We start from the raw sequence: 22149 nt of genomic DNA, 5'->3' as shown, positions 1-22149 counted from the left end.
ACAACACACAGGTCCTACATAACACACACAGGTCCTACACAACACACAGGTCCTACACAACCCACAGGTTCTTCACAGTACACAGGTCCTACACAACACACAGGCCCTACACAACACACAGGTCCTACACAATACACTGGTCCTACACAACACACAGGTCCTACACAAAACACAGGTCCTACACAACACACAGGTCCTACACAACACACAGGACTTATATAAAACACACAGGTCCTACACAACACACAGGTCCTACACAACACACAGGTCCTACACAATACACAGGTCCTACACAATACACAGGTCCTACACAACACTCAGGTCCTACACAACACACAGGCCCCACACAACACACAGGTCCTACACAGTACACAGGTCCTACACAATACACTTGTCCTACACAACACACAGGTCCTACACAATACACAGGTCCTACACAGTACACAGGTCCTACACAACACACAGGCCCTACACAACACACAGGTCCTACACAGTACACAGGTCCTACACAATACACTTGTCATACACAACACACAGGTCCTACACAATACACAGGTCCTACACAACATACAGGTCCTACACAACACACAGGTCCTACACAATACACAGGTCCTACACAACACTCAGGTCCTACACAACACACAGGCCCTACACAACACACAGGTCCTACACAGTACACAGGTCCTACACAACACACAGGTCCTACACAATACACAGGTCCTACACAACACACAGGTCCTACACAACACACAGGTCCTACACAACACACAGGCCCTACACAACACACAGGTCCTACACAATACACTTGTCCTACACAGTACACAGGTCCTACACAATACACAGGTCCTACACAACACACAGGTCCTACACAACACACAGGTCCTACACAACACACAGGTCCTACACAATACACAGGTCCTACACAACACACAGGTCCTACACAACACACAGGTCTTACACAACACACAGGTCCTACACAGTACACAGGTCCTACACAACACACAGGTCCTACACAATACACAGGTCCTACACAACACACAGGTCCTACACAACACACAGGTCCTACACAACACACAGGCCCTACACAATACACAGGTCCTACACAACACTCAGGTCCTACACAATACACAGGCCCTACACAACACACAGGTCCTACACAGTACACAGGTCCTACACAACACACAGGTCCTACACAACACACAGGTCCTACACAATACACAGGTCCTACACAACACACAGGCCCTACACAACACACAGGTCCTACACAAAACACAGGTCCTACACAACACAGGTCCTACACAACACACAGGACTTACATAAAACACACAGGTCCTACACAACACACAGGTCCTACACAATACACAGGTCCTACACAACACACAGGTCCTACACAACACACAGGTCCTACACAACACAGGTCCTACACAACACAGGTCCTACACAACACGCAGGTCCTACACAACACACAGGCCCTACACAACACACAGGTCCTACACAACACAGGTCCTACACAACACACAGGTCCTACACAACACACAGGTCCTACACAACACACAGGTCCTACACAACACGCAGGTCCTACACAACACTCAGGTCCTACACAACACACAGGCCCTACACAACACTCAGGTCCTACACAACACACAGGTCCTACACAACACACAGGCCCTACACAACACACAGGTCCTACACAACACGCAGGTCCTACACAACACACAGGCCCTACACAACACACAGGCCCTACACAACACACAGGTGCTACACAACACGCAGGTCCTACACAATACACAGGTCCTACACAACACACAGGTCCTACACAATACACAGGTCCTACACAATACACAGGTCCTACACAACACTCAGGTCCTACACAACACACAGGTCCTACACAACACACAGGCCCTACACAACACACAGGTCCTACACAACACAGGTCCTACACAACACACAGGTCCTACACAACACACAGGTCCTACACAACACACCCTAGCCAAGAAAAAAATTGAAATACGAAATACGTCACTGATACAATAAGACATATATAATGTCAAAAGTACTCGAAATACACACAATACAAAACCATACACAAGAAGCACTGGAAGTGAACAGAGAAACACCTCGACGCAGTAGCACAAAAAGCAGTACTAAATACAGGCATAATTACGTATGTGACATAAGAAGTGATTTTTTTATTGTTACTGATAAAGAACAATGTCTAAGAAAGTAAAACCACACAGAACAATACGTATAGTACAAATATGTCAAATACAACAAAATATAATACATAACAAAACATGGAAACACCACCAATAACACACACGTAACCAATGAGCTGCAATGCTGCTCATTTGTTTTTCTATGATGCACCTTAGGATTGTTGAATCATAGGCAGCGTCCTTCATCGGAAGACCTTCTATTACGATTTTGAAGGTAGGCTTCTCCCACGGTGAGGAACAAGTGTGGATGATCACCTCCTCTATCAAGAATTATGTATTTTAACTGTAGTCTGTTTAAGACTTTTCCCGCTCTGGCAGCCCAAGAATTGCCATTGTTTTGGCCAAGTCTAGCCACCAAGGCTTGTACTGGGAATGGATCAGGGGAAATAATTTTCTTACTGATAAACGTAGCTGTTCTTTGAGATATTCTTTCTTGGAGAGAGGGCAAACCCGATTCCAGTCTTAGAATGTCACGCCTGATCCAGGTAAGGACTCTCATAGCATTGTTTTGTGCTACTTCAAACTTTTTCCACTGTTGTTGTGATAGGCTTGTGAGTGCAGGTGCGGCATAGTTGATCACTGATCTGACTGCCTGTACATAATATGTGCGAAGGACTTGCAGATTGGCTCCTCCAGAGAGGAAGTTTAGCGACCTGAGGACTGCCGTCCTGACCGTAGTTCTCTCTCAAGTAAGTGACCTCAGCATTAAAATTTATCTGTGTGTCCAGGATTATTCCTAGATACTGATAAGTGTCCACCCACTCAATTGGTGAACCCTGTACTTTGAGTTGGTTGTTGGGCTTCACAATTTTTATGGCCATGGCTTTTGTCTTGGTGGGAATGAGTTTGATACCAATCTGCTTTGCCACTTCACTGATACATTCTACGCATTTGGGAGCACGGCGCGCTGCATTCCTTCCTTTTATGAAGATGACAAAGTTGTCCGCATAGTTTAGCAGCCTGCAGTGTTGTGGGAGTTTCAGCCTCATTATTCTTTCCATTGAACATTTGAAGAGTAGGGGGCTGAGAATACCTCTTTACGGTGTACCGTTTTCGTGTCTTTTGTATTCAGACTGTACCATGAAGTTTCACTCTTGCTTCTCTGTTTATGAGACAATGTTTGGTCCAGGAGAGCAGGTTGCCTTTGGCCTCTTTGTTGATGAGGCAGCAGAGAATAGTTGGGGCGCTAGCCAGCTCAAAGGCTTTTTTGAGGGAAAGCACTTTCCCTTCCTTTTGAAGGGAAACTCTGGTTTTTATACAAAAAGCATAAATCTTTTGAGACTTGTTGTTTTTGTTTTAGATTCATCTACTGGAACAAAATTTTCATGTAGCACGAGCTATAGTGAGCTAGTAATTGGTAGTATTGTATGTTGTTGTTTTAGATTCATCTACTGGAACAAAATTTTCATGTAGCACGAGCTATAGTGAGCTAGTAATTGGTAGTATTGTATGTTGTTGTTTTAGATTCATCTACTGGAACAAAATTTTCATGTAGCACGAGCTATAGTGAGCTAGTAATTGGTAGTATTGTATGTTGTTGTTTTAGATTCAAATACTAAAGCACGGTTATGGTGAGCCCATAGTGGACTTACCTGGCACACGAGCGGCGCTGACGTACCACCAACGCATTCCCGGAAATCCGTGCATGATGATAATAATAATAATAATAATAATAATAATAATTTTTATTTTTATTATCTCTCATTATCTCTTAAACTGGTTGAGAGAGGTACAGCCTTTGACATGATTGGGAAGTTCATTCCACATTCTTGGCCCCTTGATTTGCAGAGCATTTCTAGTTTGGTTAAGTCGCACTCTTGGAATATAAAATAGTTATGTGTTTCTAGTGTTGTGCCCATGTGTTCTGTTACAACCTTCTTGGAAGCCCTTTAGGTCAGGATTGGCATTATAGTTCAGAGTTTTATATATAAATAGAGTACACATGAGAGGATTTTCAGAGATTTAATATCTAATATATTCAAAGATATAAGTAAGGGGGCCAAGTGCTATCTGGGGCCAGAGTTTGTTATTGTTCTAACAGCAGATTTGCGTTGGGTAATTAGAGGACATAGATGATTTTGGGTAGTAGAACCCCAAGCACAGATACTATTATTGAAAGAAGAATAGATGAGAGAGTAATAGAGGGCAGGGCGAGGTACATAATATCTGATCTTAAAAAGAATGCCAACTGTTTTAGAGACGTTTATAGATATGTGACCCTGGAGATTCAGCTTGTTATCAATCAAAACCCTAAGGAATTTACCATCTACTTTGTTACTAATTTGGGTATTGTTATTTCTTAGACTAATTTGATCTGAGGATTTATTACCAAACAAAATCTAGAAGATTTTATCACTGTTAAGGGGAAGTTTGTTACCTGTTAGCCAAAGATGGACTATGAAAAGGTGGACAGTTAGCATGAGAGAGGATCCACTGTTGAGACACTGACCAGTCAGGGAAGCCATCGTACCACTGCAGCTCTTCAAGAATGTGAGATATCGTGTGTCGTTGCACCCGCGGACATCGAGAAGGCCTGAGGCTGGAATGGACGTGGTAGAATTTCATCAATTGTGACAAAAATTGGAAGTCGTAAAGTATGTAGCCTCAGAGGTGGAAGGTGGTTGATCTTTCCAGGGCCGATCTGTACGTACTTCAAAATACCCAGAGTATGTAGAGGCTTAAAGTTCTGCAAAATTCGAGGGTGCCAGACCTAACTCCTTCTTCCGGCGTTTTGGCTCTGAGAATTTCACGTTCACACAAATGAAGTCCCCCCGTCCCACAGAAGAACTGCATAGTCAACGGGTCCTAGGTCAGACTGGGGAACGGAAGCGGAAAACTGAGAATGCGCTATCCGGTCCCTGGCTATGAACAGCAGCTGGCTGCTACTTGTACGTCCGGCTAGCTCGTCCCCCCGTATAGGCCTCGTACCCTAGACGGGTAAGTGGATAGGAAGCAGGAAGGTGTGCAATACTTTACAGTCGGTAGCAAATGACGAGAAAACGTCGACCCGGCACAATCTCGGACTTTTGTAGCGTTTAAGAGGCTTTCTGATGAGCTCCTTAACATTTTCAGAGCATCACGAACTTCATCCATGGAAACACCCACGTTGGTTTGTCCTATTTACCAATAGCATGAGAGAGACTCTACTTTATGGGAAAAACCCGGCGACACTGTACAGTCTATTTCTCCAGCTTGGTAATGCCCGATAGCTGATGATGCAACAACCTCCGCCTAGACATGTAGCTTCAGTGCCGCGCAATGGAACGAACTGTGTCTATGGGCCCACGGAACGGAAGTCTCTACAGCGCCCTTCTCAAGGTCCCGGTATTTGTGAAGACACACTGACCAGACACAGACTTGATAAGGATACTGGGAAACTCAGGAGGCGTTATCTCCGTAAGAAGACACTGTATGAGAGCTGGAGACTCGTTTTGCGTTCCTCTCCGAGGTAGAGTCCTCTGGCTCGAAACAAATAGGATGTTGCGTACGCGGCTCGGTATTGACACGACGGCATCCGAGGTCAAACTCACTATATTGTTGTCTGGTGTGCATAATACTGGCTTGGGTTGGTGTCTTGCATGGAGGAGGGCGAGGAAGAGGGAAGGCCTGCCTGGGGCACCAGGCCTCTCACCTTCACATCTGGCTCAAAGTTTCTACTAAATTTTGAAAGGAGCGCGTGAAGTCTCATTAATTAGAGATAATCTATAATGTTATTTACTATACGGAATTATTTGTAAAGGAGTAGTAATTCTTCTCAGAACATGAAGGAGAAGAAATAATAAATAACATGATCATGAAGAAATAATATATAACAACACCCATATGGCCACAGCTGACTTTCTTCAATTGTGTCCATAAAATATTACTAAGACTCTCATAAGCAATTCTGACACGATAAAAATTATCTCTAATGAGTGAGATATATGTATTTCTACTTAGGGAAGTGTTTACTAATGAGTTAAAGAATATGTGGTTGTGTTCTGAGGAAGAGTCTCAGCAGGACGCGGCCATTATGTTCCAATAATCACCGACTCTCCGCTGTCTTTCAGTAGTCAAGAGTTACCAAGGAATTAAAGCAAAAATAGCCTAGCCAGTTTATGTAATAAGGTTATATAAATTTTTTGTGTACCGTGAGTGTGGGCGTCGGGCTGTGTACCGTGAGTGTGGGCGTCGGGCTGTGTACCGTGAGTGTGGGCGTCGGGCTGTGTACCGTGAGTGTGGGCGTCGGGCTGTGTACCGTGAGTGTGGGCGTCGGGCTGTGTACCGTGAGTGTGGGCGTCGGACTGTGAACGGTGAGTGTGGGCGTCGGGCTGTGTACCGTGAGTGTGGGCGTCGGGCTGTGTACCGTGAGTGTGGGCGTCGGGCTGTGAACGGTGAGTGTGGGCGTCGGGCTATGAACCTTGAGTGTGAGCGTCGGGCTGTGAACGGTGAGTGTGGGCGTCGGGCTGTGTACCGTGAGTGTGGGCGTCGGGCTGTGAACGGTGAGTGTGGGCGTCGGGCTATGAACCTTGAGTGTGAGCGTCGGGCTGTGAACGGTGAGTGTGGGTGTCGGGCTGTGTACCGTGAGTGTGGGCGTCGGGCTGTGAACCGTGAGTGTGGGCGTCGGGCTGTGTACCGTGAGTGTGGGCGTCGGGCTGTGAACGGTGAGTGTGGGCGTCGGGCTGTGTACCGTGAGTGTGGGCGTCGGGCTGTGAACGGTGAGTGTGGGCGTCGGGCTGTGTACCGTGAGTGTGGGCGTCGGGCTGTGTACCGTGAGTGTGGGCGTCGGGCTGTGAACGGTGAGTGTGGGCGTCGGGCTGTGTACCGTGAGTGTGGGCGTCGGGCTGTGAACGGTGAGTGTGGGCGTCGGGCTGTGTACCGTGAGGTGGACCAGTGATTTTCTGATCAGGGTGATATTCCCGATAATGGTAGTACCCCGTGAGGATACCAGGCTCGCTCTGAAACACCAAGTACAGAAATGTACATAGTAATGATATTACATAACACTATAACACGCCACTTGAAAAGTAAACATATTGTCTATAAAAATAAAGACAACGGCGCCACCACCTCACGCCTGGAGGCGGAGAGGTAAAAACGTTTCTGGCAAGCCACCACCACCACCACCACGTCCGCGTCTCAGCCAAGGTGAAGGTGAGTCCGCTTCCGTACGGGAATACCAAATGAAAAGTATCTGGTGGAAAGTTGTGCGTCTCTTCCTATCACATATACGTCTAATTTGTTACGGAATCGATCAATCCTTTAAAAATTAAACATTTTAATAAAAAGTTAATCACCGTAATGACGTTTTATATGTATGTGTCTCGATAGGTTAGGCAGGTTGCAGGGGTTTGTAAGCTATGAATCGCGAGAAGAGGCTGACCTTCAGTGAGGACGGGGTAGTGTGTTTAACTCTCTATGACCCGCTTCCTAACATTTTATACTTCATGTATATTACATCTCTTGACCTTTACGTTCCGAGTCGTTTTTTTTTCTGAAATTATCGAACTGAATGGCTTCGATAACTTGTTTCATTGAATTACACTTGCAACCATTGGCGCAGGATGTAGAAATTCCTTAGCACCTATGACTTGGTTGGTGATATATCTTCCTTCGAGCTTCCCTTGTCCCCACGTCCTCAGTTTAAGAAGGCTGTCAGTGTCTTGTATGAGAAGGGACTATCCCGCCCACACAAAAGCGGGAGGAACACCCCAGTATAAGAAGAGACTATCCCGCCCACACAGAAGCGGGAGGAACACCCCAGTATAAGAAGAGACTATCCCGCCCACACAGAAGCGAGAGGAACACCCCAGTATAAGAAGAGACTATCCCGCCCACACAAAAGCGGGAGGAACACCCCAGTATAAGAAGAGACTATCCCGCCCACACAAAAGCGGGAGGAACACCCCAGTATGGAATGAGGTTATGCCGCCCACTCATATAGCCTTTTTTCCCCAGTAAGGGATGAGGCTATCTCGCTCCATATAGTAAGAAATTGTTTCAAGTGTGAATGCTTTTATAAGAGCAAGATTCTCAATACCCTGGTTGGTGATAGAGGTGTATGATGATTGTGTGGTGGGGTGTCTCCCTGAGAGGTAAATTGCATTAAAATGTATGTCCAGTTCGATGAAGTTTGAGATATTTTTATTTCTTCTTCTTCTTGATGGTACGTAGTTTGCATAAATGGTTTAGCCTCCCAATGACTATCATTTTTATTGAACCAGTTACCACACAAAGAACGAGCTGATGTGTTAGCAAAAAATCGCCGGAATATTAAGGGCTCAAAATAATTTATCGTTGAGCATTGTTCAACAAGAGATAAGTTAGACAAAATTGCGAGGATATTACCGAAGTTAATTACAAAAATACAAAGTTTAGCATAGAAGGATGAGGATTACTGGATGTTCATTCTCCCAGTGACAGCAGTCATCCCTCGACTTGGAGACTGGTTACATCCCTCTGTGGACTGGGAGCCATGCCTGTGTCGTGATCCACAAATCAACATTAGAAATATATAAATAAATAAATAAATGTTTATTTAGGTAAGGTACATACATAAAGAGATTTTACAAAGTTTGTTGGATTAATAGATAGAGCTAGTACATACAATGCCTAAAGCCACTATTACGCAAAGCGTTTCGGGCAAAACGGAAAAATTAGGACGCAAATTAAAATGTTTGTGTAATGAGTATAAGCAGGATAACCAGAAATGACAGAAATCTGAGTGATGTGTAGCCAGCACATACAGTGTGATAAATCCGGCTATCTTGATGAATTAAAAAATTACCCATAGTCATGGATGAGAAGAATTGATTTTATGTCACGACAAGTGCTGTGTGTTTGATGTGTTTTCTAAAGACTCTACATACTATTGACATCTACAATGGTGCAGCATTTAAAACTAAAGTTAAGAAGGAAAATAAAAACTCTAAAATTATAGGTGTTATCACATGCTAAAGGTGGTGAACATACGTCTGAGCGCATCCCGTTTTCTCTGATAATTTAATTGTTGCCATACACTTTGTGGCAGCGGACCAAATGGTTTTAGACAAAATTGGATGTTATTGCGGTTATTGGGCAAGGGTGTTTATAATTGATCTTTCCACCTTTATTTTGTATTACAATGATAGTAATTAGACGTTATTTGTACTGCTGTTGTTGCTACGTACCAAAATAGTAATGTTACACATTCAAGATGAATCATTTTGATGATAATATAATTTTCAAAACTGAATATTTATGGCAATAGTGATGTTGTTGCTTATAATTTTCTCGACAAATATCATACTAGTACTCTCGTCTGCGCCTGACCTGCTCCGGCAAACCTAGCTTTCCCAGCTTTTATTTTCTAACAAATGTTCACTTTTCTCATCTCTACCTTCATTAGGTATTCAAATGTTTTGTGAGATCATAAGAAGGGATGTGGAGGCTGTTTTATACGTGAACCTTTCTCACGGTTATGGAAACGTCAAATAGTTTTTCTTTTTTTGGTCTGACCAAAACCATCAGAACCGAGACCTGAAGGGAAGACGTCTCTTTTAACTTATTTTAAACTCTCAGTTCAACAGTCTTGACCTTGGCGGTGCCATTACCTCACATAACCCATCTTCAAGCCTTGGGTCCACGTCACCCCTCACTCAACAACATCTTGGAGCCCAAACGTTTATGTTGCTCAAACCTTCGTGATAATACCTCTAAATACGAGTAAGAATAATCACATAAATTTGCTTATTTTCACAGAAGGAAATTTTTAGAATTCTTGACAGCAAACAGAGGGTGGAATTCAAATTAAAATATTTCATATTGTGCTGTATAACTTTTCTTGCCTTTGTGGGCAACGTTTAATAACATTTTTTTTTTTAGGCAAAACGTATAAGTAAATTTTGCTTCTTTGCATGATATTTTCCTAGACGTAAATCTTAGCATACAAAAACAACATTCAGTGAGAAATACTTGCACTTCCAGCTTGCTCCTTACTTAGATATAACTTTATTCCTTTATAGCCCTTAAAAGACCTTTAATCGTTTATCGTTAACAATTTTAATATTTTTTCTTTACCAGCCACAGTTGCTATGACTGTGAAAGTTAAATAATGAATGAGTTACCAATCTGCCTTCTTCATCAGCCAAAATGGCATCATTAGGGGCCTGCTTGTCATTGCAGTTGCGCAGCTGGCAACCACCTTGACGCATTACCCATTACACAGTAAATGGGGACCACCTTTGACCCCTTTCTTAACTTTTTATTCCAACCTCGACATCATCATGTAGGACCGTGACCCCAGACTGGCACCCGCACCACGCCCACACTCCCCGCCCACACTCCCCACCCACACTCCCCGCACACACCAGGGGCAGCCACACTCCCGCCCACACCAGGGGCAGCCACACTCCTTGCTTACACCTGGGGGGTCTCCGCCCCAAGACCATGCGTGCCAACACTTCCCGCAAACACATGAGGCACCTACACTCGTCGCCCACAATGACTGCTCACACCAGGTGTGCCCACACTCCCCCGTTTATACCACATGTGCCCGCTCTCCCTGCCAGCACTAAGGGTGCCCACTCTAGGTGTATGCATACTCTCCTCCACACCAGGGGGCTTCCCTCCTACCCCAGGGGGCTTCCCTCCTACACCCAAGACGCTCCCACACTCCCGCCAACACCAGAGGCTCCCACACTCCCGCCAACACCAGAGGCACCCACACTCACACCTACACCAGAGGCTCCCACACTCCCACCTACACCAGAGGCTCCCACACTACCACCAACACCAGAGGCTCCCACACTCCCGCCCACACCAGAGGCTCCCACACTCCCGCCAACACCAGAGGCACCCACACTCACACCTACACCAGAGGCTCCCACACTCCCACCTACACCAGAGGCTCCCACACTACCACCATCACCAGAGGCTCCCACACTCCCGCCCACACCAGAGGCTCCCACACTCCCACCAACACCAGAGGCTCCCACACTCCCACCAACACCAGAGGCACCCACACTCCCACCTACACCAGAGGCTCCCACACTCCCACCAACACCAGAGGCACCCACACTCCCACCCACACCACAGGCTCCCACACTCCCGCCCACACCACAGGCTCCCACACTCCCGCCCACACCACAGCCTCCCACACTCCCGCCCACACCAGAGGCTCCCACACTCCCACCTACACCAGAGGCTCCCACACTCCCACCAACACCAGAGGCACCCACACTCCCACCTACACCAGAGGCTCCCACACTCCCACCTACACCAGAGGCTCCCACACTCCCGCCAACACCAGAGGCTCCCACACTCCCACCTACACCAGAGGCACCCACACTCCCACCTACACCAGAGGCTCCCACACTCCCACCTATACCAGAGGCTCCCACACTCCCACCAACACCACAGCCTCCCACACTCCCACCTACACCAGAGGCACCCACACTCCCACCTACACCAGAGGCTCCCACACTCCCACCTACACCAGAGGCTCCCACACTCACACCTACACCAGAGGCTCCCACACTCCCGCCAACACCACAGCCTCCCACACTCCCACCCACACCAGAGGCTCCCACACTCACACCTACACCAGAGGCTCCCACACTGCCACCTACACCAGAGGCTCCCACACTCACACCTACACCAGAGGCTCCCACACTCCCGCCCACACCAGAGGCTCCCACACTCCCGCCAACACCAGAGGCACCCACACTCCCACCTACACCAGAGGCTCCCACACTCACACCTACACCACAGCCTCCCACACTCCCGCCCACACCAGAGGCTCCCACACTCCCGCCCACCCCACAGCCTCCCACACTCCCGCCAACACCAGAGGCTCCCACACTCCCGCCCACACCAGAGGCTCCCACACTCCCGCCCACACCAGAGGCTCCCACACTCCCGCCCACACCACAGCCTCCCACACTCCCGCCCACACCACAGCCTCCCACACTCCCGCCCACACCACAGCCTCCCACACTTCCGCCCACACCAGAGGCTCCCACACTCCCGCCCACACCAGAGGCTCCCACACTCCCGTCCACACCACAGCCTCCCACACTCCCGCCCACACCTCAGGCTCCCACACTCCCGCCCACACCACAGCCTCCCACACTCCCGCCCACACCACAGGCTCCCACACTCCCGCCCACACCACAGCCTCCCACACTCCCGCCCACACCACAGGCTCCCACACTCCCGCCCACACCACAGGCTCCCACACTCCCGCCCACACCACAGCCTCCCACACTCCCGCCCACACCACAGCCTCCCACACTCCCGCCCACACCACAGCCTCCCACACTCCCGCCCACACCACAGCCTCCCACACTCCCGCCCACACCACAGCCTCCCACACTCCCGCCCACACCACAGCCTCCCACACTCCCGCCCACACCACAGCCTCCCACACTCCCGCCCACACCACAGCCTCCCACACTCCCGCCCACACCACAGCCTCCCACACTCCCGCCCACACCACAGCCTCCCACACTCCCGCCCACACCACAGCCTCCCACACTCCCGCCCACACCACAGCCTCCCACACTCCCGCCCACACCACAGCCTCCCACACTCCCGCCCACACCACAGCCTCCCACACTCCCGCCCACACCACAGCCTCCCACACTCCCGCCCACACCACAGCCTCCCACACTCCCGCCCACACCACAGCCTCCCACACTCCCGCCCACACCACAGCCTCCCACACTACCGCCCACACCACAGCCTCCCACACTCCCACCCACACCACAGCCTCCCACACTCCCGCCCACACCACAGGCTCCCACACTCCCGCCCACACCACAGCCTCCCACACTCCCGCCCACACCACAGCCTCCCACACTCCCGCCCACACCACAGCCTCCCACACTCCCGCCCACACCACAGCCTCCCACACTCCCGCCCACACCACAGCCTCCCACACTCCCGCCCACACCACAGCCTCCCACACTCCCGCCCACACCACAGGCTCCCACACTCCCGCCCACACCACAGCCTCCCACACTCCCGCCCACACCACAGGCTCCCACACTCCCGCCCACACCACTGCCTCCCACACTCCCGCCCACACCACAGCCTCCCACACTCCCGCCCACACCACAGCCTCCCACACCATATCCTTATACTCTTACGCCTGAGGTGTTGACATATAATCTGTGCCACAAATATTTGCGATACATGTATAATAACTGATTCAATTTTATAGAAATATTATTTCCCAATAGAGTTCAAAGACTCTTAGGAGCGAGAAGTATAATGAGGTAATTATAACCGGCGCCAAGTCGTGCAGACCATATACACTACTGGCGGGAGGACTATATAAATGTTGTGCCACAACGGCCCGTAGACACAGGACCGCTCCTGTGCCAGGTAAGTCCACTACGGGCTCGCCATAGCCCGTGCTACTTGCCCCGCTCCTGTGCCAGGTAAGTTACGGGCTCACCATAGCCTGTGCAACTTGGAACTTGTTCCGAGTAGCTGAATCTATAACAACAACAACTGCCTGTAGAGCCGGGAGACAGTACGAGGCTGGTGCTGCAGGAGGCCGCCAGGGCGCACACGCACCTCCCAGTGGGGTCGGCCATTAAAGTACGGAGGCTCTATAAATTAATATTCATTTACAGTATAAAAAGAGAGAAGGGGAGCGAAATTAATATGAATTTATGAAAACAAAGTAAATTTAAAAATGTAACATACAAAACTGATGACTAAAAAATGTCTGCTTAACATGACGATGATATAATCAAGGGAGCATAGATGTATAGGAATTATTGGTACTCAATGTAATATGCATATAAACATGCAGGGTCAGAAAAATTCATTGCTATTATATTTTAAATATTTTAATTATACATATATAAAGTAGAAAATATATATTACATGTATTAAATTAAATATGTACATTGATTAAGTTTTAATTTAATAAATACATAAAGCGTCTGGGTTAACACACAAGTGTAAAGTTCACTGCTGAAATATTTATTATGTTGACTGGCCACGAGTTAGTCACATGTTGACTGGCCACGAGTTAGTCACATGTTGACTGGCCATGAGTTAGTCACATGTTGATTGGCCATGAGTTAGTCACAACGGATACACACTCACATGTTTAACACTGTTCCCAACATGGAAAATATATTTTAACACTTGCTAAGGAAAATTACATGGAGTCTGTCTTAACACACAGTTGACAGACACCTCGCTACTAGGACTACACACAGTCCTCACTACTGGGCCTACACACAGTCCTCACTACTAGGCCTACACACAGTACTCACTACTAGGCCTACACACAGTCCTCACTACTAGGCCTACACACAGTACTCACTACTAGGCCTACACACAGTCCTCACTACTAGACCTACACACAGTCCTCACTACTGGGCCTACACACAGTACTCACTACTAGACCTACACACAGTCCTCACTACTAGACCTACACACAGTCCTCACTACTAGGCCTACACACAGTCCTCACTACTAGGCCTACACACAGTCCTCACTACTGGGCCTACACACAGTCCTCACTACTGGGCGTACACACAGTCCTCACTACTAGGCCTACACACAGTCCTCACTACTAGACCTACACACAGTCCTCACTACTAGGCCTACACACAGTCCTCACTACTGGGCCTACACACAGTCCTCACTACTGGGCCTACACACAGTCCTCACTACTAGGCCTACACACAGTCCTCACTACTGGGCCTACACACAGTCCTCACTACTGGGCCTACACACAGTCCTCACTACTGGGCCTACACACAGTCCTCACTACTGGGCCTACACACAGTACTCACTACTAGACCTACACACAGTCCTCACTACTAGACCTACACACAGTCCTCACTACTAGGCCTACACACAGTCCTCACTACTGGACCTACACACAGTCCTCACTACTAGACCTACACACAGTCCTCACTACTAGACCTACACACAGTCCTCACTACTGGGTCTACACACAGTCCTCACTACTAGACCTACACACAGTCCTCACTACTGGGCCTACACACAGTCCTCACTACTGGGCCTACACACAGTCCTCACTACTGGGCCTACACACAGTCCTCACTACTGGGCCTACACACAGTCCTCACTACTGGGCCTACACACAGTCCTCACTACTGGGCCTACACACAGTCCTCACTACTGGGCCTACACACAGTCCTCACTACTAGGCCTACACACAGTCCTCACTACTGGGCCTACACACAGTCCTCACTACTGGGCCTACACACAGTCCTCACTACTGGACCTACACACAGTCCTCACTACTGGGTCTACACACAGTCCTCACTACTGGGCCTACACACAGTCAGTCCTCACTACTAGACCTACACACACAGTCCTCACTACTGGGCCTACACACAGTCCTCACTACTAGACCTACACACAGTCCTCACTACTAGACCTACACACACAGTCCTCACTACTGGGCCTACACACACAGTCCTCACTACTAGGCCTACACACAGTCCTCACTATTAGGAGGAGATCCATCACAGTTGATAACACCTTACTCAGGTCACGATAACCAGCGCATGTGACAACACAACAAAGTAATTATCAGAAGGAGGCGCCAAGCCAGGGAGGGACTATGCTGCAACACTTAACAAACTTGACGATAACATGTGCCTATGTAAACAAACTATGTATGTCACCATCAAATATTTATAACAAACTATCCATGATAGCATAATCGTCACATAAACTAATGTTATCATAACATACATATGACATCATGAACTACATATGGCATCACAAACTACATATGGCATCATAAACTACATATGGCATCATAAAATATATATATATGACATCATAAATTACATATGACATCATAAACTCCATATGCCAACATACATGTCAGCATAAACTACATTTGTCAACATAAATTGTGTACCCACATACACCATTTATAATAACATTAACTATATATGGCAACATAAACCATGTATGACAACATAATTTATGTATAACACAAACTATGTATGTCGTAAAGCTCATATAACAATATTGAAGGTGTATGACAGCATAAAAATCTGACAGTATGAAATACGTATGACAGCATGAAACACGTATGACAACATAAAATATGTATGGCAGTATAAAACGTAAATGGCAACATAAAATTTATGGCAGCATAAAAAACATATGGCGGCAGCAAACAAGTATATCATAAATTGTACGACAGCATAAATATGTATGACATCATAAAACACACGATTGTATGACCTATAATGGCAGATTAAAACACATGTACCATGAAACATGGATGACAGCATAAAACATGTATAACAGCAAATGACAAATATAACAGCATGTGACACACATAACAGTATACAGCAAGAATAGCAGAATATGACTCGTATACAGCATACAGAATGTATGACAACATATGACACGTATGACAACATACGACACGTATGACAGCATACGACACGTATGACAGCATATGACACGCAATGCAACATCTAATACAGGTGTTGGTAATATCAGACACATGTGATGATTGTTCAATATTTCAGGTACTGGTTTAACAAAAACCTCGTACAGTGATGAACGCTGACTTAGGAGCCACTTTTCGCACAGATTTGATGAGTGATGGGGCCATGAGAAATGAATGAAGGGAGGAAGATTTGTGGAGGTGGTAACGGTGGAGGGCACCCGTTGAAGAGAACAGTTAGAACCCGTCGAGGACGGCAGTTACCGAACGTCGAGAAGGGTAACTTCGACGTGTGGGATTATAAACCACACGTCGAAAGAGGGCAGTTAGCATCCGTCGATGGTGGTGTTGGGTGAAGAGGAGGAGGACTGGTGGTCAGGTGTGTCTGTCAACTCCACGGCGGGGCTGCCTGAGCGACCACGACCCGCCACCCAAGAAGCTCCACACTGCACTAGATGTCTGCACGAGGACCTCACCGCCCGCCACACTTTGCTCCTGCAGGTGAAGGCCAAGAAGATAAAGACTCCCTGCAACGTGTTGAGGACCACGAAGACGTACCAGACGGCCTCCAGCTGCAGGTACCCAGCCACCAGACCACTGATCCAGGTGAATCCCATGAGCACAGCCAACCGCATGTACATCTTGTACTGGTTCTTGTGGTGTGGGCTTGTCGTCATGGTCGAGGTGGATTGGGTCGTTTCTGTTATTATTTTGGCAGTACTGATAAAGAGGATGCAGTTGACGATGATGATAGCGACTATAGGAATGGCGAAAAATATGAGCAGAGCCTTGCGATGACCGAACCAGCACCAGCGTTTGCCAAAGCTAGGGAGCAACTCCTCGGGGATTCCCTCCGGCTGTTGAACATCAATAGTGACGACAATGATGGTAGCGACGGCCGGCAAAAGCCAGCTGTAAAGGGAATACATTAAGAACCTCTGCCAATGTTTCCCGCTTATCAATCGCAAATCTGTTTTGGTTCGTCGAAATGTATACCAGATGTCGAAGGCTACTACGCTCATCCAAATGAAAGAGGAGAGGAAACAGTAATACATCGCTGCAGCCAGAGTAATACAATCCTTCTGACCGGGATTTACAAACACGTTTACGATGAAACACATATACGAAGCCAGAAGAGCCAAGCAAAGGGACGCCAGGTTCTTCCCTGACAGGTTTCTAAGCTCCGGCACCAGGATAAAGACGGCTAAGTGGAGCAGGAGACAAAGGCAGGACAGCCCAAGACCCGCCAGTGAGACCCAACCCATCACCGGGGAGAACTTTCCTGTGGGTGTCTGTGGCGAGCACACCAGGACGCCGCCCTCAGCTACCTCGTACTCCCCCTCCTGGTAACTCCGGTTGTAAAACTCAACATACACGGTTCTGTTCTCATACAACGAAAATTCGTCTTCAGATAACATTATTTTGTTGCATTCAAGAAATTCATAGGAGCCGTTCCATGACACAGCTGTGTTGGAGACAGAAAATGTGGTGGGCAGAGTCGTTGTTGTAGATGTGGTCTGTTGCGGCGTGTGGTGGTTCGTGTCGCCGGGAAATATGATGGGATTGTTGCCTTCAGGGAGAACAATGGAACTGTTACCCATGTTTCCAGAAACTTGACCACTAGTGGGTGCTGTGGTAGTCGATGTTATGTTAGGCTCTGTACTTACAGTGGCGTTGAAATCTCCGACGTTGGCAACACACACACCATACTTGAACACATGATTCGGTTTGCCGCATAAAACGTTCCTGCACTTTTTGAAGAAGGGATCCCATATTTCTGAACTCTGGCAGACTGAAGTAGATCCAACAATATTGCTTCCACTGGAATCAGTGAAATCAAATAAGAGAGCAAAGGCACCCGAATTAAATGTGTCAATCCTGTTCATCCGAGAAAGGTCTTGGCTGGCGCATGATAATTGTTCCTGACTCACGTTATTACACTTGGCACAATGTGGGTTCCTGTAGGGATGTGTGGGGCTGTAGACTACAGCCGTGTAGGACTGACACAAATCAGCTACCTTCTTATCATCCCACTCTTTCTCACATGTTTTAATTGCCTGAGAGCAGCTTCTAGTGGTGTTCTTTAGTTCTTCTGGTATTACTGGGAATATTGAGCATTCATGGAATTCTAACCTCCCATTATTATCGATGTTCATTCCCCATGTTTGGTTTTTGAACGCTAGTCGAGACATGACATAATCGTCGGTTAGGTTCTGGCGGTACTTGTTAAGGCTTTCACACTCCCAGCGCGCCGGCCACACCTTCAGCGTCTGTGAATCATTGTTGCAGAGAGCGCAGTAGTAGTTGGTGTAGGTGAGGGAGGTGTCCAGGCTGGTGGCCGGGAGGTTACCTAGAGGGTCCACCCTATCTCTGCTAGACGCCGGGGAGCCGGACAGGCAGAGCTTGGACACCTCCTCGTCCAGCCAGAGTGCTGGGCACGTTCCCTTCATGTAGGTGTCACCGTACTGAATCAAATGAATACATTGGTACTTGTTTACATTGTTTTTATGACTGTACACATCATAATAAAGAGAATCGAGGCAGCAGTCACCATACTCCGCACACATTTCATCACAAAAACAATTGCTATTATACCACTTTGGAGGAAGCAACGTTGTTTCATTACGTTCACAAGAGTCCCAGGGTGAGCAAGCGGCATCCATCGCCTCTAAGTCAGAATAACTCACTCCACAGCTCAGGTCTATATAGATCACCATGATAATAACGGTAATGACATACATTGTAATCCAGTATGACAATGAATCTTTTACAATAACTACAGCTTCAGTAGAGAGTACAGTTAAATCAAGTGATCCGTAATGGTGTCAACACAGGTGTTCACAGAGCGGGTGCTGAGGCTGGACTGGTGGCTCACCAGTGTTGCCAAACACGTCCCGCCACCCACCTTACACCCACGCCACACACCTCCTCAAAACAGGTAATAATCCCAACAACTTTGCTTCTATTTGATCCAGAAGTGGTTAACCACATGAAAAAAGAAACAATGAAATCATTCGTTATTAAGTAATAGTTTGAAGACAATAACTATATTTATTGCACAATAGACACAAGGGGAAAGTAAGAATGACTTAAAGAAGGACAAGATGGTAACATTTAGGCGGAAGGAGTGTGGAGGTGGCAGTGTATACTACCGGTTTAAAGGAGTAACGGAGTAAATTTGTTTATTATACTATAATACTTTGAACGTTATCAAGTGTATTTATCTAGCTTATATAATGTAAGGACTCTTCAATCAACATATTTATTTCCATTAACTTTTTTTTCCTTCGTCATATCCTAGATCCTTATCCCATATTCCTTCCATGTGGTGTATACTGACACTGGCGTAGCGCTCTCTCCTCATGATTACCCTTACCATTTCATAAACTTTTAGATGTACTGGAAAGTCAGGAAGAGATGGTGTAGTGAAAGTTGTGACGGTGAGGATTGGGGCAAGTGCCAGTAACGGTGATGGTGAGAGTGGCGGTGACAGAGGTAGTGTAGCAGTGAGGGACAACTGTGTAGCAGTGAGGGAACACTGCGCAGAAGTGAGAGGAAACTGTGAAGCAGAGAGTTAACTGTGCAGTAGTGGGAGACAACTGTGTAGCAGTGAGAGGTGAGAGACAACTGTGTAGCAGTGAGAGAAGAGAGATAATTGTCTAACTGTGAACGGGGAGAGAAAACTGTGATGGAGGCAAGGTAATTATCAGGAGAAAGCACTACGCCAATAAGATTATATAGCACTTGGAGACAACTGTGTAGCAGTGATAGACAGTTGTGTAGCAGTGATAGACAGCTGTGTAACAGTGATAGACAGCTGTGTAGCAGTGATAGACAGTTGTGTAGCAGTGATAGACAGTTGTATAGCAGTGATAGACAGTTGTGTAGCAGTGATAGACAGTTGTGTAGCAGTGATAGACAGTTGTGTAGCAGTGATAGACAGTTGTATAGCAGTGATAGACAGTTGTGTAGCAGTGATAGACAGTTGTGTAGCAGTGATAGACAGTTGTGTAGCAGTGATAGACAGTTGTGTAGCAGTGATAGACAGTTGTGTAGCAGTGATAGACAGTTGTGTAACAGTGATAGACAGTTGTGTAGCAGTGATAGACAGTTGTGTAGCAGTGATAGACAGTTGTGTAGCAGTGATAGACAGTTGTGTAGCAGTGATAGACAGTTGTGTAACAGTGATAGACAGCTGTGTAGCAGTGATAGACAGTTGTGTAGCAGTGATAGACAGTTGTGTAGCAGTGATAGACAGTTGTGTAGCAGTGATAGACAGTTGTGTAGCAGTGATAGACAGTTGTGTAGCAGTGATAGACAGTTGTGTAGCAGTGATAGACAGTTGTGTAACAGTGATAGACAGCTGTGTAGCAGTGATAGACAGTTGTGTAGCAGTGATAGACAGTTGTGTAGCAGTGATAGACAGTTGTGTGGCAGTGATAGACAGCTGTGTGGCAGTGATAGACAGTTGTGTGGCAGTGATAGACAGTTGTGTATCAGTGATAGACAGTTGTGTAGCAGTGATAGACAGTTGTGTGGCAGTGATAGACAGCTGTGTGGCAGTGATAGACAGTTGTGTGGCAGTGATAGACAGTTGTGTAGCAGTGATAGACAGTTGTGTAGCAGTGATAGACAGTTGTGTAGCAGTGATAGACAGCAGTATAGCAGTGATAGACAGCAGTATAGCAGTGATAGACAGTTGTGTAGCAGTGATAGACAGCTGTGTAGCAGTGATAGACAGGCGTAGAGATAGAAGGCGCGGTGATAGACAGTTGTGTAGCAGTGATAGACAACTGTGTAGCAGTGATAGACAGTTGTGTAGCAGTGATAGACAGTTGTGTAGCAGTGATAGACAGTTGTGTATCAGTGATAGACAGTTGTGTAGCAGTGATAGACAGTTGTGTGGCAGTGATAGACAGCTGTGTGGCAGTGATAGACAGTTGTGTGGCAGTAATAGACAGCAGTATAGCAGTGATAGACAGCAGTATAGCAGTGATAGACAGTTGTGTAGCAGTGATAGACAGCTGTGTAGCAGTGATGGACAGGCGTAGAGATAGAAGGCGCGGTGATAGACAGTTGTGTAGCAGTGATAGACAGCTGTGTAGCAGTGATGGACAGGCGTAGAGATAGAAGGCGCGGTGATACAAGTGGTGGTAGAAGCGAAAACTGGCGTTGTGGTAGGTGGTGTTAGCAGTGGAAGAAAAGCGGTGGAAAGGGTGGTGGGAGGCGTAGTGGTAGGCGTGGTGGTAGAAACGGTAGAAGGAGTGATGGTAGACGTGAAGTAATAATGGTGGTGGAAGCGACGGTAGGAGTGGTGATAGCCGTGCTGAAAGTAGTGTTGGTAGGCGTGGATGAAGTGACGGTGGTAGATGCGGTAAAGGGAAGAAGTAGTGGTGAGGGTTAGAGGTCTGCGGTCAAGGACACCTGGAGCTCCATAAGTGAATACTAATGATCACAGGAAATCCTAGAAGGACGTATGACACTGGAGACATCCCAGGGAGTGAC

General features: G+C 47.2%; 3 protein-coding genes across 3 annotated transcripts; 2 read left to right on the top strand and 1 right to left on the bottom strand.

Annotated features, from left to right (window-relative positions):
* The first annotated feature begins 10622 nt into the window (after positions 1-10622).
* Positions 10623-16767, top strand: LOC138358408 (uncharacterized). Its single transcript, XM_069316250.1, has 4 exons — positions 10623-11108; positions 11271-12404; positions 13418-13562; positions 16727-16767. The coding sequence occupies exons 1-4, from the start codon at positions 10623-10625 to the stop codon at positions 16765-16767; spliced, it is 1806 nt and encodes a 601-aa protein (XP_069172351.1).
* Positions 14020-19495, bottom strand: LOC123768777 (uncharacterized). Its single transcript, XM_045759565.2, has one exon. The coding sequence runs from the start codon at positions 19383-19385 to the stop codon at positions 16971-16973; it is 2415 nt and encodes an 804-aa protein (XP_045615521.2). The 5' UTR covers positions 19386-19495; the 3' UTR covers positions 14020-16970.
* Positions 19464-21391, top strand: LOC138358407 (uncharacterized). The gene is made up of 2 exons (XM_069316249.1): positions 19464-19582; positions 20407-21391. Exons 1-2 carry the CDS (start codon positions 19464-19466, stop codon positions 21389-21391), a joined length of 1104 nt encoding a protein of 367 aa, XP_069172350.1.
* Positions 21392-22149: the final 758 nt, after the last annotated feature.

The sequence above is a fragment of the Procambarus clarkii genome, chromosome 83, assembly GCF_040958095.1.
Source record: "Procambarus clarkii isolate CNS0578487 chromosome 83, FALCON_Pclarkii_2.0, whole genome shotgun sequence".
In the NCBI taxonomy this organism is placed as follows: domain Eukaryota; kingdom Metazoa; phylum Arthropoda; class Malacostraca; order Decapoda; family Cambaridae; genus Procambarus; species Procambarus clarkii.
The sequence above is the reverse complement of the archived record's forward strand: the minus strand, read 5'-3'. Positions and strand labels throughout refer to the sequence as shown.

Excerpts from the sequence above, each read along its gene's own strand:
- LOC138358408 (XM_069316250.1), top strand. The coding sequence starts at position 10,623 with ATGCGTGCCAACACTTCCCGCAAACACATGAGGCACCTACACTCGTCG. Across the intron at positions 12,405-13,417 it reads CACTCCCGCCCACACCACAG|AGTTCAAAGACTCTTAGGAG; the intron begins GCTCCCACACTC and ends ATTTCCCAATAG. Across the intron at positions 13,563-16,726 it reads CAGGACCGCTCCTGTGCCAG|GTACTGGTTTAACAAAAACC; the intron begins GTAAGTCCACTA and ends TCAATATTTCAG.
- LOC123768777 (XM_045759565.2), bottom strand. The coding sequence starts at position 19,385 with ATGTATGTCATTACCGTTATTATCATGGTGATCTATATAGACCTGAGC.
- LOC138358407 (XM_069316249.1), top strand. The coding sequence starts at position 19,464 with ATGGTGTCAACACAGGTGTTCACAGAGCGGGTGCTGAGGCTGGACTGG. Across the intron at positions 19,583-20,406 it reads CACACACCTCCTCAAAACAG|CAGTGATAGACAGTTGTGTA; the intron begins GTAATAATCCCA and ends ACAACTGTGTAG.